The following is a 14,311-nucleotide window of genomic DNA, read 5'->3' as shown; positions in this document are numbered from 1 at the left end:
TTAATTTTCTGTATATATTATCCATTACATGTTCTAGATATAATACGTAAATACAACGTTTTGAGCGATGTTTTCTTTCTTTGCAAATCACTAAAAATATTGGCACATTAATCATAATCGTCAGAATCGTCAGATTTTGCTATGAATTTTGAACTAGTGTTAACCGAACTGAAACATCAAAGGTTAAGATCAAAACTGGGACTAACTATACTCATAACTTACACAAAGCAGCATTTGAGAGTTGCAGCAGGGTTGGCGGCAACATCGTAAACTAATTTAAAACTAAGGCTAAGTAGAGTCTAAGCATTTAATAATCAGATGGGCTGGTTACGGTTCAAAAGTCAAACAAGAGTTTGTGGCAAAATAATCAAATTGGCAACAGACCAGATAAAATAGTCACATAGTTATATAGATTTCACACACCTAGTCGGCATATTGTCCCTTCACAAATATACATGCACGTTCTATATTTAAATTTTAAATTGAGTTTTCGTTAAATACAATCCATATATGATTTCTATAAAGTCCATTTGTAGATAGATTTGTTTTTTTTTTTTGGTAATTGACCCACTGACCCCTCGGAGAGATGCAAAGTAAAGTATCTTATAAAGGTTAAAGCTAAAAGCAGCGGCGGGTTTCGTTGGCTAATGGCTCCTGCCTCCTGGCTCCTTGATCCTTGCTGCCGGCTTCGTGTTCCTCTCTCCCACGGATCATTTGCATAGTCAGCACTTGGGAGTGTTGGCTCCGCTGCTCACACTGCTTGTCTCCAGGTGCTGCATCAGGAGCTGCTGGAGTTCCGCCCTGAGGGCTCGCTCCTCGTTGATCTGGAGCTTGATCTGGGACATGTCCTGCTGCATCTGCCGGATGGCCGTCCAGAGCTGTCGCAGTGTGGGTGTCATGTCCTCGTTTTCCAGGCCTGTTTTTAGTTTATTATTTTTTTTATTGTTTTTCGAGTGTTTAAAAAAGAAAATTGAACAGAGAATATGTTAGTGTTGTGCGTGAAATATTCATGAGATAATGGAGCTAGGTGATTAAATGTTTATGTGAATAAAAATAATATTTTAAGCTAAGGAACTTAAAAAAAGTCTGGTAAAATTACTGCTGCTGGTAAAAAAAAAATACATCTTCAAGTGCAAGGCTACAGGTCTTGAAATAAGCTACTTTCTAGGGTATACTTTGAACATATTACTATAATACTAGGTTATTCAACGACAAAATACACAAAAACCACACAGACAAACAAGGATTGAAAAATTCATCATGTAAAGGATTTTATTCATTGTTCTTTCTTCGATTTAGCAATTCATTGAGTTAACTTCTTCCGCCATAAATTCAATTATAGTACAAACGTATAAACTGGTTAATAGTAGATTATATATAGTAGTTCATTTGGTTAGACGTTTTCACAAAAACACTTACAAAATAATATTGATTTCATAACCAACAGTACAAGTTACTTTGATTTAGTTGCTGACTAACATTTAAAGCGTACAACTTTGATTACAGATTGCACAAAATCTTTGACTTCCGATCACTAGGCAAAGGTCCTTGGCCAAAAAACTAGAAACAGGATCCAGCTAATGGCAACTGAGTAGCTAAAGTAGTTCTATCTAATCTCAAAGCCATGGACGGAGATTAAAAGCCCATTGTTTCCGTTCGGCTGCCCGCTTGATTGAATGCAGAACTAAATCTATAGAGTTCTAAAATAGAGTCAGGAACCGGCTGCAGTTTCACTTCAAGTGGCAAGCATCGTCTATCAAAACACCAACAAAAATAGCATCTAATGAACTAGTCTCTGGTCGCCGAGTCTTTTCGTAAGATTACATTATTACAGTAGATTAGAGAGTAGTTTGTATAAAAAACAGTGTAAGCACGTTCGGAAAGGCAATAAACAAGTTCTAAGTTTTAGTCTAAGGTCTAAAGGCAATGGAGTTGGCCATGCTGCCCGGAAATTATACTTAATATTTGTCTTTTTTTTTAACAAAAGGGCAGCCTGGCCCACTTCCACATGCCGAGTCACATCAAGGCGCAGCTTAAGGCTAAGACTGGCAATTAGTTGCACTCCACTTATTAACTTTTAATAGATATTACTCTTAGATCGATGGTCTAGATTCTAGAATCTAAGGCTTGTGGCATTGAAAGCTTGGCGCAGCCAACAGAAATCAACTAATAATAAAAATAATCAAAATATTTGCACACTCAGGGCAGCGCATTCAAAGCAAAGCATCTGCGTTTCTGTATCTTTAACTTGTGTCTTTGTATCTGAAGCTGGAGCAGCTGGCGGCGATGCGGTATGCGATATGCGGTATGCAGATGCAAATATACGGATACGGATACGGATGCGGATGACTGATGAACTGATGCGACCCGCGATACCCCCGACTCAGAAATGGTTGATTTTTCGCCATTGTTTCATCACAAAATTACCGCAACACCAGCTGCCCGACTGTCGCTTGCTTCCGTCGGCATTTAGCTCCAGATTTCCTGGTAGGCCTCCTCCGGCTCCATTTCCTCGTAGCAGTTCCCGCTCCACATCGCTGTCATCCGACCGCTCTCCGCCCGCCAACTGGGGTGTGCTCCTCTGGAGCGTGCTGGTCCTCAGCGCTCCGCCGCAGTTCATCAGGTATCCCGCTCCGTAGCCGGCATAGCGATTTGAGGTGGATGTGGTTTCGAAGGAGCGGTTCAGTCGCCTATCGTATAGTCCAGGGTGTCCTGAGGGGTTCGGCTTGACTATGGTGGTGGTATTTCCCGAGGATCTCTGATAGCTCTGCTGGGCCACCAGCTTCGGGGTGGGCTTATTTTTCCGGGGCAGCAGCGGAGAAGTGCAGACATTGTCGTAGCCTGAACCGAAGCCGCTCTTCAGGCGGTTCAGGGACTTCCGGGTGGCCCTCTCCTCGGACAAGGCACGCTGGTAGTCCTTGATGGTGGCGCCTGTGAGGGAGTACCTCTGGGCAGGCGAGGCGTTCAGCGAAGACGAAACCGAGCTGGAGTACAGATTGAAATTGTTGGGACTGGCCTCGCGCCAAATGAAGGAGGAGTTCAGGCTGCCGGCAGAGTGTTGACGGGACTGATGGTGGTGCGGCAGGTGTTGCTGTTGCTGCTGCTGGAGGTGGTGGTGCTGCTGCTGCTGCTGAGTGAGGTAGGGTGAGTTGCCGGCTATAATCGGCAGCTGGGGATTGGAGGTCGAGAAGGTTTTGCTCGTTTTCAGCTTGCCACCGCGGATGGGCAGACACGGAGTCCAGGGTTGCAAGGCTATATAGATCGTGGTCAGATCGGATTCGGGTGTGGTTGCAAAAAGAGAGAGAGAGAAAAATGAAGAGATTTTGAAGAAACGGAAAAACGAAATACCAACGACAACATCAACGGCAACACGTGGTCCAAAAAAACACAAAATGAAAGTATAAACCAAAGGTGGCAGGAGGTAATCAAGCCGAGGATACAGGATTTAAGACGACACCAAAATGGGGGAAAGCGAAACTAATATACACCACTATGAAGGAAGCCAAATAGTACATCTCCATCCAATGACAACCAGTTAGTATGAGGGGATGAGTTAGAAATAATCAACCAAAGACCCTTAGCCGTAAACTCACAAATGGAAATGTCTTAAGGCTAGTGATTAAATGGAGAAGCTTTCATAATGAGTGTGTCTATGGGGATGTGGGATTCAACAGCAGTGGGGATAAATTAAACTAAAAATTGTACAGGGATCAGTTTGGGGATAACAAAATTAACATTTATTTAATCAACTAAAGCAAAGAAACAAAATAGATTTAATCCATATCGTAATTACAATCAATTGGGTTTACATAACGTTGGCTTCCTTTCGCAGAGCTGGGTTTCGGGATCTTAAAACAGAATTTCAGAATCGCCAATCGTACAACTAAAAATGTATCTTTTCTCTTAAACATAAGTCGGTTAACAATTGGTAAGCTTATAGTTAATTTTTGGACTAAGCCTAATACAATTAGGTCGGTTAAATTTTGAAAACTCTTCCTTAATAATTTCTTCTCTTCGGTTAAAGGCAAACATTAAACGCTTTTGTTAAAAATGAATAAAACCATGAAAGTAAACAGAAACCAAACCAATACAAATGATAAGTGGTTCGATTGTAGCAGCTTTTGGACAATTAACTTGGCCTAAATGTGTGTGCTTGTGTGTGTGAGGATTGAACAGCAGTGTGTGTGTGTGTGTTTGTGAATAAAGCATTTTGGCTAACAATTTTCAGCTTCTTTTTTTAGGTTTTATGTTTTTGTTTCTTCAGCAAATGATAATCGGAAAACACAGATGTCCTTACGGCTAGAGGTAGCACAGCTGGGATGGCCGTTTCCACTTACCCGAGTGGATGGTGTTCCGGGCGCTGTTCTGGTAGGCGGCACAGTACGCCTCGAAGACCCTCAGCACCAGGGCGTCCTCCTCGTAGGTGGGCTGGTTCTTCCTTCCGCTGCAGTAGCTGGCCAGGGCATTGCCGGAGCTGCTGCCACCGCCGCCGCCACCTCCGCTGCCGCCACTCCCCGAGCCGCTGGTGGCCTTCAACAAACTGGGCCGCAACGGCGGCGTGGGACGCAGGCAACTGATGGTCCAGTTAGCTGAGGATTACACTCCAGTCAGTATGGGTTAGAGTCCTATTGAGATACTCACCCTTTGTGCTTCCTTTCCTTGCGCTTGGCCCCTGTGCCGCTGCCGCTGCTGCTGCTGCCTGAAGCGCCGCCGCCGCCGGACTGCCGTCCATGGATGACCCCGTGACTGGAGCTGCTGTCTTGCTGCTTGGTGTCTGGGCTGAACTTAATCTGGGGACGACCGGCCCCAGATGACTTGGTAGACTTGGTGGTTGTGGTGGATGCAGATGATGTGGTGGAGGCTGAGTGGGCGTGTACTGATTGTAGCTGAGATGGTGGTTGAACGACTGGCTCCGTTTGTGTTGTGACATCGAGTTGGTGGCCGGGGAGCCCTGGTGGCTGTTGCTCCCGCTGTTGCCGCTTCCCGGTATGTTCGATGGCGTCGTTGGAGGACGGACGCCCGGTGGCAGCAACATGCTGTGGCTCGTTGGTGGTGACATCTGCAAGAAAATCAATTCAAATTAATTACTTATTCATTAAAATTGTAATTTTTTAAAGTAATTTAATTTCAAGGCATTTAAGAAAACTAGAAACAATTTCAAGTTAGTTGTATGATCGACGAGTCTCTTAGTTGGCGGGAATAACAAGAACAACGTACAACGGCAGGCGGCAGGAGGCAGAAGGCAGGAGGCGAGTCCTTCAGGCAAGTCCTGCAGCGAGCAAAGCGCAGCAAGCAAATCGAATCGAATGCGTTTGTTTTCCTATCTCTTAGTTTCATTCAAATTTTGAATTCTGTGTCTTGCTGAGCGTTAGATAAATGTTTTGTAAATCGTTTAGCCTTTTTCTTGGGATCAGGATCAGGATGACCTCTCCACTTCAAGGATCTTTAATCTTTTATGTGTTAAGGCCAAGATACTTTGGTGTCTGCCACTTTTAGCCAAGTCTTGGTTTGTGTAAACGTGGTACTATCTTCTTGAATGTCAAGCAAACAATGATTCGCTTTTGGGTTAGTCAAGGATGTGATGAGAGAGGAAGCAATGATGCATCTTTTGGACGTGCTGCTTTTGGCCGAATGGTTGGTTGGTTTTTTGCGAGGAACATGAGAGAGCAAAACGAATTTACAAAACAATTAAACGGAACACGTGCACGGAACAAACGCCCGCCGGCCAGGCCACCTGGACACCAGGAGTCTCCAGGCCACCTGGCCGGCGCTTCATTTCGGTTTGCTTGCCTTCTTCGGCCGTCGAAGCAACGCGGCCCGCACAGATGGGACAGTCCAGCGAGGACGAGTCGTGGCTGGAGGCGATCATGCCCTCGTCCTCGCTACACAGCGGACAGCAGGAGGAGGCGGTGGTCGTTGTGGTGTTCGTGGTACTGGTGGTGCTGCCGCTGTAGAAATCAGCGCAAATGGAACAGTACAGGGCACCCTCGCTGTATCCGCTGGCCCCCAGCGAACAGTAGCAGCTGGAGCACACAGAGCCCGAGTCCTTTGAGTCCTTGGAAGTCAAACTCTTGTTGTAGGCATGGGCTATGCCGCGCACCACCTCCGGCGGCAGGCGCTCCTTCTTCCACCAGTGAGCGTACATGCCCGACCGGAAGGTCTCCTGCTGCCCCAGTCGGTCCGTGGAGCTGGAGCTGAAGAGGAGATCATTGGTGTGCGGATTCCGGTGCGTCTCGTCCATACTCGAGCTGGAGGGCAGGAAAATGCTCCGCGAGTTGACCTGCACTTGAGCGGTACTGATGCAGGGGGAGTCCTCTTTGCGGTTGGTAGGAGTGGTGGGCTCTTCCGGCAGCTGCTGGTGCTCCGCTTGCTCGTCTGGAGGTTCCACTTCCTCATCCTGCGTGGCCTCTGGCGTCAGGAACTTCTCCCGGAACATGCCACACACATCGAACCGCTCTGGCTCCACATTGTCCAGCATATCCTGGCCAGTTTCGGTCAGCGGGAAGTAGGATTCTGGATTGGGGGGATCTGGTGAGGTGATGGTGCAGCTGCCGGCCATTCCGCTGTCACTGGAGCGCGGGCTGGGGCACTGGGAGCTCTCGCAGCAGCGGCACTTGGTGTCCAGGTGGAGGTCTTTGTCTCGGCGTGGGGGTGGCGGAGGTGGACCTGGGCGATTGGACATCTGCAGGAACTGGTAGCTGATGCAGCGCCTAATGGAGTCTCTACTCCTCTCCGGCGGTGGGTTTCGCTTCTTGGAGTTGGTTTCAATGCAGAGTTCCGTGGTGGAACTACTCCGGACGGCAGCACTCGAGTCCGGCTTAGGATTTCCCGTCGAGGGACTGTCGCTTTTGTGGGACACCCGCTTGTCCGAATTGAGATTGTGGCCCTGGAAGGGAGTGGCCTCCCGCTGCAGCTTCAGGGGATTCTGCATGACCTCATCGTAGTTGTAGAGCAACTCGGCCTGCAGCTTATCCGGAGCAGACCGGCAGGCAGCGGGTAGATCCATAGAGCTGGAGTGCAGCTCCTCCTCCTCCTCCAACTGGCCGGCATCCACGCTCTGGTTCTGCATATCCTGGCGGTCTCGCCAGGTGGGCACATACACCTCCGTGTTCTTGCTGACATTGAAGCGATTGCCCACAAAGATACTGGGCATGCTGTGGCGTTCTGTCGGAGAGGGAGGGAGCGGATGTGCCGGCTCTGGGACACCCGGCTCCCGGCTGAGATCATCCGGCATGCTCGCCAGGTTCTCGCAGGCGGTGAACGCCCCGCCCAACCTGGCTGCATACATGGAGCTGGCATCGGAGCTCTGCTGCTGGAGCGAGAACTCCTCCACGCAGTTGGTGATGCTGCCGCCAGTCCCCAGCTCCAAAGTGGCCGTGGAGGTGTGTACGCTGGAATTTCGATTAAGGGATTTGTGGGCCAGAGCCCTCAGAGCCTTGGAACCAATAACAAGGGACTCCTTCTTGAGTTCGTTCTGGGCCAGCACTTCGTCCGTGTCCAGGGAGTCCAGCTTGATGAGATTAATGGAGGAGCAGTGCCGCCTGGCACCTGTGCCGTGGTCCACAAAGGTTCCCGTGGAGTTGCACATGGAATCGTTCCGCTTGTTCTGGTAGAACTGGACATACTCAAACGGATCCGAGTCACAGGAATGCAGAAAGTCCCCATCCTCGAAGTCATCCTCGTAGCTCTCCGAGTCCGTGGGCAGTTCAATGGCGTCCTGCCGCTCCAGCTCCGACTGCCCCGACTCCTGGTTGCCGTTGAGGTTCTTCAGCTTGGCCGCAGCTTTGTGGCATCGCTTCTTTCGCAACGCAATCCTCTTGAGATCAATGCTCTGGCGAGCCTGCGGATAGAGAAGCATCTTCACGATGGCGCTCCTGAGACCGCCGCCCTTCACCAGCCTGGCAAAGTGGGCGCTCAGATTGGCGTACGGAGCCGTGGGCGGATAGTTCTTGGGCGGCAGGGTCAAGCGCAGGGGCGGCACCTGGCCAGGTGGACTGGAGTAGTAGGCGCAGAGCGAGAACCGCGTGCAGTAGCCGCGCGAATCCAGGTGCTGACTCAGCTGCTCGAGCCAGGGATATGATTTTGTGGCCAAAACTAAATGGTAATCGAGGGACTATACATAAAAAACAGAACTACTTACGTGGGAGGCGTTCAGGTGGCCCAGCGAGGAGTTGCTCAGGTTGCTCAGCTGCCGCTTGATGCCCATCGGCAGGGTGGGATTGTTGGCGTTGAGCAGCTCCACCCACTTGTTGGCCTCGTTGGGTCCCTGGCAGACGGCCACGATGCGGTCTATCAAGGGGCTGCTGATCTCGAAAGCATTCTTGATGGCATCCGTGTCCTCCAGGCGGTTCACTATAATCCCAGTCAGAGGAAGTTTGCCCTGAAACACAAGGATGATGAGTACATGCTTCTTTAAGAATAGCTCCAGAACCAAACCTCATAAATGAAGGCACTCATGCGCTGGCTGACGCTCAGGAATAGCAAGGTCTGGGGGAAGAGCACAAAGTAGCGATCCCGGTGGTCAGCTCCCACCGCCACACTGCCCATGTGGATGATGTCGCCAAGGGTGCTCAGCTCCTGACCCTGCCAGCCACGCACTGGCCCGGTCAGCACCTGCAGCTCGAGCTCCTTCTGCCTGCGAGTGGCCGAGCAGGTGGCTGCTATGTCCTTGTAGACCGCCACACTGCGCTGGGTGTCGCCCCGATCCGGATGACTGCTCTCCATGTGCCGCTCCAGCTCTTGCAGCATGGCCGAGTACTTGTCCAGTCGGCGGAAGGGCTTCGAGAGGCCGGTGGTGAGCACTAGTAGTCCTGGGGTGGCTGCTCCCTGCCTTTCCATATACTTTTCAAGTTCGTCTCTGGGGAGGAATGGCAGGAATTTCAATAAAATTGGTTATAATTTCATAGAAGTTATAGAAATCATAAATAATATATGTATCTTTAAGATAGCTGTCACTTTTTTAATGAAATATATCTTTAAAAATAGGACCGATAATTTAAATCTTTCAATAAAACTCTTGGAATATTTATAGATTTTAGATCGGAAAAGCTTTCCTATCCCGTGGGTGTAGGAATTTTTAAGAGGCCTACAAATAATACATATTCTTCAGGCTTGTTCGGATGGCGGGAAGATGCGTACTTGTACTTGTCCAGAATAACTATTGCCTTGGGATGGGAGGCACAATAGGCCTGGTGCACCTTCTTCATCAGGGGGGCACTGGTGAGGAATAGCTTGCCCACCCGGTCGTTGCACTCCTCGATCTGGATGAGCAGCTCCTCGTGGGTACGAACAATCTCCACAAAGTTGCACATCAGCTGGGCATACTCATCCTGGCTGAGTCTGTAAGGGGAACCACTTTATTATAAGTTATATTTCAAAACAAGACTTGTAGACTCACATTTGTGTCTGTTGCATGGGCTCCAGGAAATTCTCGAGCAGACCCTGCAGCTCGGCCACATGAGCCCGCTCCGAGTCGAGGAGATCCTTGAGGACGACCGAGCGGTACTCCTGGATCTCCTCCGGCGGCCGGATGGTCTCTGTCAGCGGTAGCTGGCCTTTGCATTCGTTGACATAGTTGCTGGGGAACCAGCCAGTCTTGTCGTTGAGGGTGCCCTCCCACCAGCCGCCGTCCTCGCGCTGGGTGACCGTGATGATGTCTCCTTTCTGGAAGCACAGCTCGTCGTTGTTGCTGCCCATGAAGGAGTACTCCGCCTGCACCACCAGTGGCTGCTCCATTGTCGGTGCTGTCGCGGTCCGCTCTAGATTGCTTCAACTGAAAGGAGGCAAGGAGAGGAGATGGTGAACTTGAGACATCAGCCAGGCAGTTTGCTCAATGGAGCACTGGCACATGCCAGCACTTTCTGGCGGCACCTACGCACTAATTGCAATTCGCTCATCATCGGCGTGGATCGTTTGGAATTCCACTGGCCAAAACATTATTATTATGGCTCAAAAAAGTCAGAACATCTGTTCGAGATTGTCGAGAGAGGCGTGCGCAAGTTTCTTGACACTTTCTGGCAGTGTCTGGAAGACGATGGCCAAGGTCACCGGGCCATTAGTGAAATTGGCCAAGACACATAGCGAGCACAGTTGGAAATTGCGAAAGAAAAACATTTCATTTAGGGCCATAAAAACGGGAAACTGAAAATCCGGACAGCAAACAGATAAATCATAAACAACGACCGTGTCGGACCGATTTTTTATGGGCTGTTTGAACAATTCTTTAAGAGATCAACATCTGATTTGGAAGATCTCTATTCCTACAGATATTTATGGTCATCGTAAAGTTTTTCAATGTATGACAAGTGATGAAGTCTCTCCTATTTTCCCACTTTCCCAATAGTTTCATGCCCCACCTCATTGACTTGAAGCCCCAACTGCAAGGCCTTGTTATCTGGCCAGCCTTTTCAGACTTTTTTTTGCTGATAATTAATTTATAGTTATTTTTTGTGGCCCAGGTACACTCGGCAGGTGATTAATCAACTACAATAAAAGCCATTGTCAAACATTTATGCGAAAAGGCAGTACACCTAATACGTTTAGTAAAAAGTGTACTTTGTAGATCTGCTATATATATTTTTAAGAAATATATTTCTAGAGAAATTAATCACATTTTTGCTCTATTGCTGCAATGAGTAAACGCAAAAATATGAAAAACATTTATTTATTTTGCCCAAAACAACAAAATTGTGGTTCTTCCGCTGGGCGGCAACTAAAAATAAAAATAAAATTGGACAAAAATATAAATCATGGGAGGCCCCCCCATATGGCAGAGTAGTTGGCCGAGAGGACCTGGTTCCATGCAGCCCCTTCTGGGGCACAATCAGATGATGATTTCCGTAGGAATTCGGTTCGCCTGAGGCAAGGTCACGTTTTGGTGGCACACACACGCACATAATTGCCTCGAAAATTGTCACTTTCTCGCCACTCGTGCTGATATATTATATATACCTCTATAGGCTATCCGGTTGAAAACACTGATATACACTTGTACGAAAAGTTGCCAACGTTTTTCTGTCAGATGTTGCACCGCCGCACGCGCTCATTGCTTTGGGGAAACTGGCGACCACACGACAGAATACAAAATACTCACTGAACTGGCGACAAATGGCAGCCACAGTCGTCTAGTCTAGTCGCCTCTCCCGAGATCGGGGCATCTGGGGATCGTGAGAGAATATATATATCTGGCGGATATATCGCATATTTTCACGAAAAATCAACAGAGATATGACAAAAGACAACAAGGAAAAAAAAAAGAAATATATGGATCCGGGCCGGGCATCTCGGCCAGACAGACGACAACCTTTTCATTCGAGTTTCCAAAATGGGGGGACTTCGTCAGTGTCTGTATCTTAATTCTGTTTCATTGAGAAATAGGCGACACCGGCATTCCTCCTCCGCCTTCGAGAGACTCTGCTTTTCTTTTGTGTTTTCAAAAAACCCATAAAAATATTTGTGTCACTGAAATAATATGGAATACTTTGCCAATTCAGAACCCCTTCTCTCTATATACCCTTGGTTTTGAATTATTTGCGAAAATCTCACCTGTTCCGTTCAGTTTCTGAAAAGTTTCTGTGATTCATGGCTGGCCATGGAATGTGGTTTTTGTGGCGGATTAAAAGAATAAAGTCTTCGGAAATCCTAATTTCCAAAAGACACATGATATTTGAGGTCTGTGGGTAATAAAATATGTTTATAATAAATCATAGAACATGTTCTAGAAGTTATTATTGTTTTGTTTTAAAAATTATTCCATTTTCTCTTAAAAATTCTATGCCATTTCCCCTCTATATGTTTAGTTTCTGTTTTAGTAACCCTGAAACACACTTTAAGTCCATGGCCGGCAACAATCAAAATTTCCGTAGGTGGTGCAGCGAAATGATGCCATCAGAGGTCAGAGATACAGATACAAAGATACAAAGATGCACAGATAGAAGAGCCACCCCAATGGCTATGCTTTCAGAGCCAAAAGAGCTGCCACCGCCGCACCAAAATTTTAATTAATTCATTAAAGCTTGCACATGGCGCCGACCGAGCTATAGATGCAACATGAACACAGACTCAGATACATAGATACTCCATACAGATACAGATACCGATACAGATACAGATACAGCCCACGCTCTCTCAGATATTAACGATCTGTCACTGAAAGGCAGAAATCAAATGAAATGTCCTACGGCTTCCGGAAATGCGCAATTTGACGAAGAAAAGCGTCTCGGATCGGAGGGGAGAACCTCAAATAGTGTTTATTTTGGGGAATGCGACGGAAAACGTAAACAAAAATCAAAAAGAAAAGCGAGTGGCATTGTTTTTGTGGCTTTTCTCTCGGGCCACAAAGTCAGCGAAAGAAAAACAATTTCGGCCAAAAGACAAAAACCAAATTTATGCAGTTCTATAACCGGCAATATCTCGTCACGGCCGGATAGCACCTCCTCCTGTGCTAGCTCCCTCAATCTCCTCTAGCATCTCAGCACTCGATGCCCCTTGAATGTGTCAATACCGAGATTTACTGGCTGCCGCCACTTGAGATGCATTTCTTCACCAAGATCCATAGACATAATATAATTTAATTGCTTTGTCGTATTTATAGCCCCTCGATATAGCGGAGTTGGACGGGCGCGAGGGAGTTCGACATCGGACGGATGTGGGCAGGCAGATACGACCCAGAAAGAGGTGAGCGAGTGGGAGTTCATAATTCGATTGGACTCTGTTTCTTTCCCCACGAGAGGAATATCGTGTTGCCAGCAGGCCGTAAAAGAGGTCAACATTGGAAGTTTGAAGAAATTCTGATTCTTGGCGGGCCAGAGAACTACAACTTTAAGAATCTTTCTTATAGCTTTCTTTTAAAGGTTTTATTTTTAATCAAAAGATTACAGTTTCAAGTCCTAAGCAAGAGTGTCCTGTCTAAGAAGGACACTGCCTTGTTGAAGCCTTCCAAACAGACCTCAGATGTAAATAATAAAGGAGACCCTCGTGTCTTTCACAGAACAGTTCTCTTTTGGCAACAGTTCAAAAATGTTTGGGTAATGATGCTTGTTGGCTTGCAGCTTCCACCAAGAGACTTGGGAGGTTGCCTCCTGCTCCTCCTCCTCCTCCTTTCTCTCTTAGCCCGTGGTGCAGTTTATTTTCTCGGCGAATGGCTCTGGAGAAGGAAGGCTCTTTGTTGGCGGAGGAGGCGGCAAAAAGAACACTTGCCTGGGCCTGGGGAGGAGGAGACGTGGTCTGGGCCATGGATGGCTGGTGCTATGTGGTCGGTTGCTTGCCTTGCTATTGACCCAATGGATTAGGCAGACGGAGCCTCTAACTTCCCCCCCTAACTTCCCGCAAAAAAGAAAATAACAATTTCTGGAAAATTTATTGAAGTACAGGGGGGCCTCTAGAGACCCAAAGTGATCTGTTTGCTGTCCTAAATATCTATTTTTATTCATTCTTATCAGATAAACTGTTTCTACACAAAAGTACACTTACACCTCGTCGCTAAAGAGCTTAAATGTTTGTTTGATTTTCTAATTTACATCTTTTGTGGACTATAAATTAATAATACTACGAGGAAAGTCAATAAAGTAACTGCTGTAACTGCTTCATCCAGAGTTCCATGCTCTGCTCTTCCCGCTTAGCGAGGTGCCACTGTGTCTGCCAGCCAGAGATCCGCTCCACTAAGATGACGCATCATAGGAAGAGGGTGGCACTGCTGCTACTGTGGCCCATGCCACTGACCCTCCATAGTTAAGAGGGGGCCACAACCTGAGTCATTCTCCAGCCAATCCGTCTGCTCTTTAAGGAGCCACTCACCTTTCAGCTGTGCGCTGTTTAACAAACATTTGTTGCTCTGTTTGTTGTTGTTCGTTGTCGTTCGTCGGATGGTCGATCGGATGGAAATAGAAGAGTGAGTAATAGAGTGGCTTCTCCGACGCCCACTCGATTTCTTGGCCGCTCCCCAGCTATATTACACCTTCAATTATATACACAATTGACTTAAATACCCCCGAGGTACAGAGAAGCACACTTTTTCACAATTTATTGCAAGTGGAAACTGCACGATTTTCCATTTCCGTTGCGATTTCAACGTTCGCCTTTTGGTTGGTCGCGTCTTTTTGGGTTTTTTCGAGGCAATCCCGCACGGAGCGCACTTGGGGCCTCTGTCTACCGCTTTAAGCACTATCAATTAATTTTTTCTAACATGGCAAACATAAATAAAACAGCGAACGGACCAAAATAGAAAAAGACTAGAGGTGGATCGACTTCGATAGCCCCTCACACATATCGATTGGCAAAAGTTATCGATAGCAGAGACGGATAACAAACTCGC

The 14,311-nt window shown here is 47.4% G+C and overlaps 1 protein-coding gene across 4 annotated transcripts; it reads right to left on the bottom strand.

Annotated features, from left to right (window-relative positions):
- LOC6497358 (rho guanine nucleotide exchange factor 7) lies at window positions 1-14,263 on the bottom strand. 4 transcript variants are annotated; one of them, XM_014906182.3, is made up of 9 exons: window positions 13,795-14,251; window positions 9,398-9,772; window positions 9,139-9,339; window positions 8,437-8,857; window positions 8,141-8,380; window positions 4,642-5,059; window positions 4,338-4,589; window positions 2,428-3,252; window positions 1-916 (listed from the first exon to the last, which is right to left on the bottom strand). In XM_014906182.3, the coding sequence occupies exons 2-9, from the start codon at window positions 9,733-9,735 to the stop codon at window positions 723-725; spliced, it is 2,889 nt and encodes a 962-aa protein (XP_014761668.1). In that variant the 5' UTR covers window positions 9,736-9,772; window positions 13,795-14,251; the 3' UTR covers window positions 1-722. The 4 variants fall into 4 exon arrangements, with proteins under 4 accessions (XP_014761668.1, XP_014761670.1, XP_014761669.1 ...); XM_014906184.3 differs by lacking the exon at window positions 2,428-3,252 and having other exon boundaries at window positions 13,795-14,246; XM_014906183.3 differs by lacking the exons at window positions 1-916; window positions 2,428-3,252 and adding an exon at window positions 5,791-8,059 and having other exon boundaries at window positions 13,795-14,263.
- Window positions 14,264-14,311: the final 48 nt, after the last annotated feature.

This window comes from Drosophila ananassae, chromosome 3R, assembly GCF_017639315.1.
Source record: "Drosophila ananassae strain 14024-0371.13 chromosome 3R, ASM1763931v2, whole genome shotgun sequence".
In the NCBI taxonomy this organism is placed as follows: Eukaryota; Metazoa; Arthropoda; class Insecta; order Diptera; family Drosophilidae; genus Drosophila; species Drosophila ananassae.
Note: the sequence above shows the minus strand (reverse complement) of the source record. Positions and strands in the feature narration are given on the sequence as shown.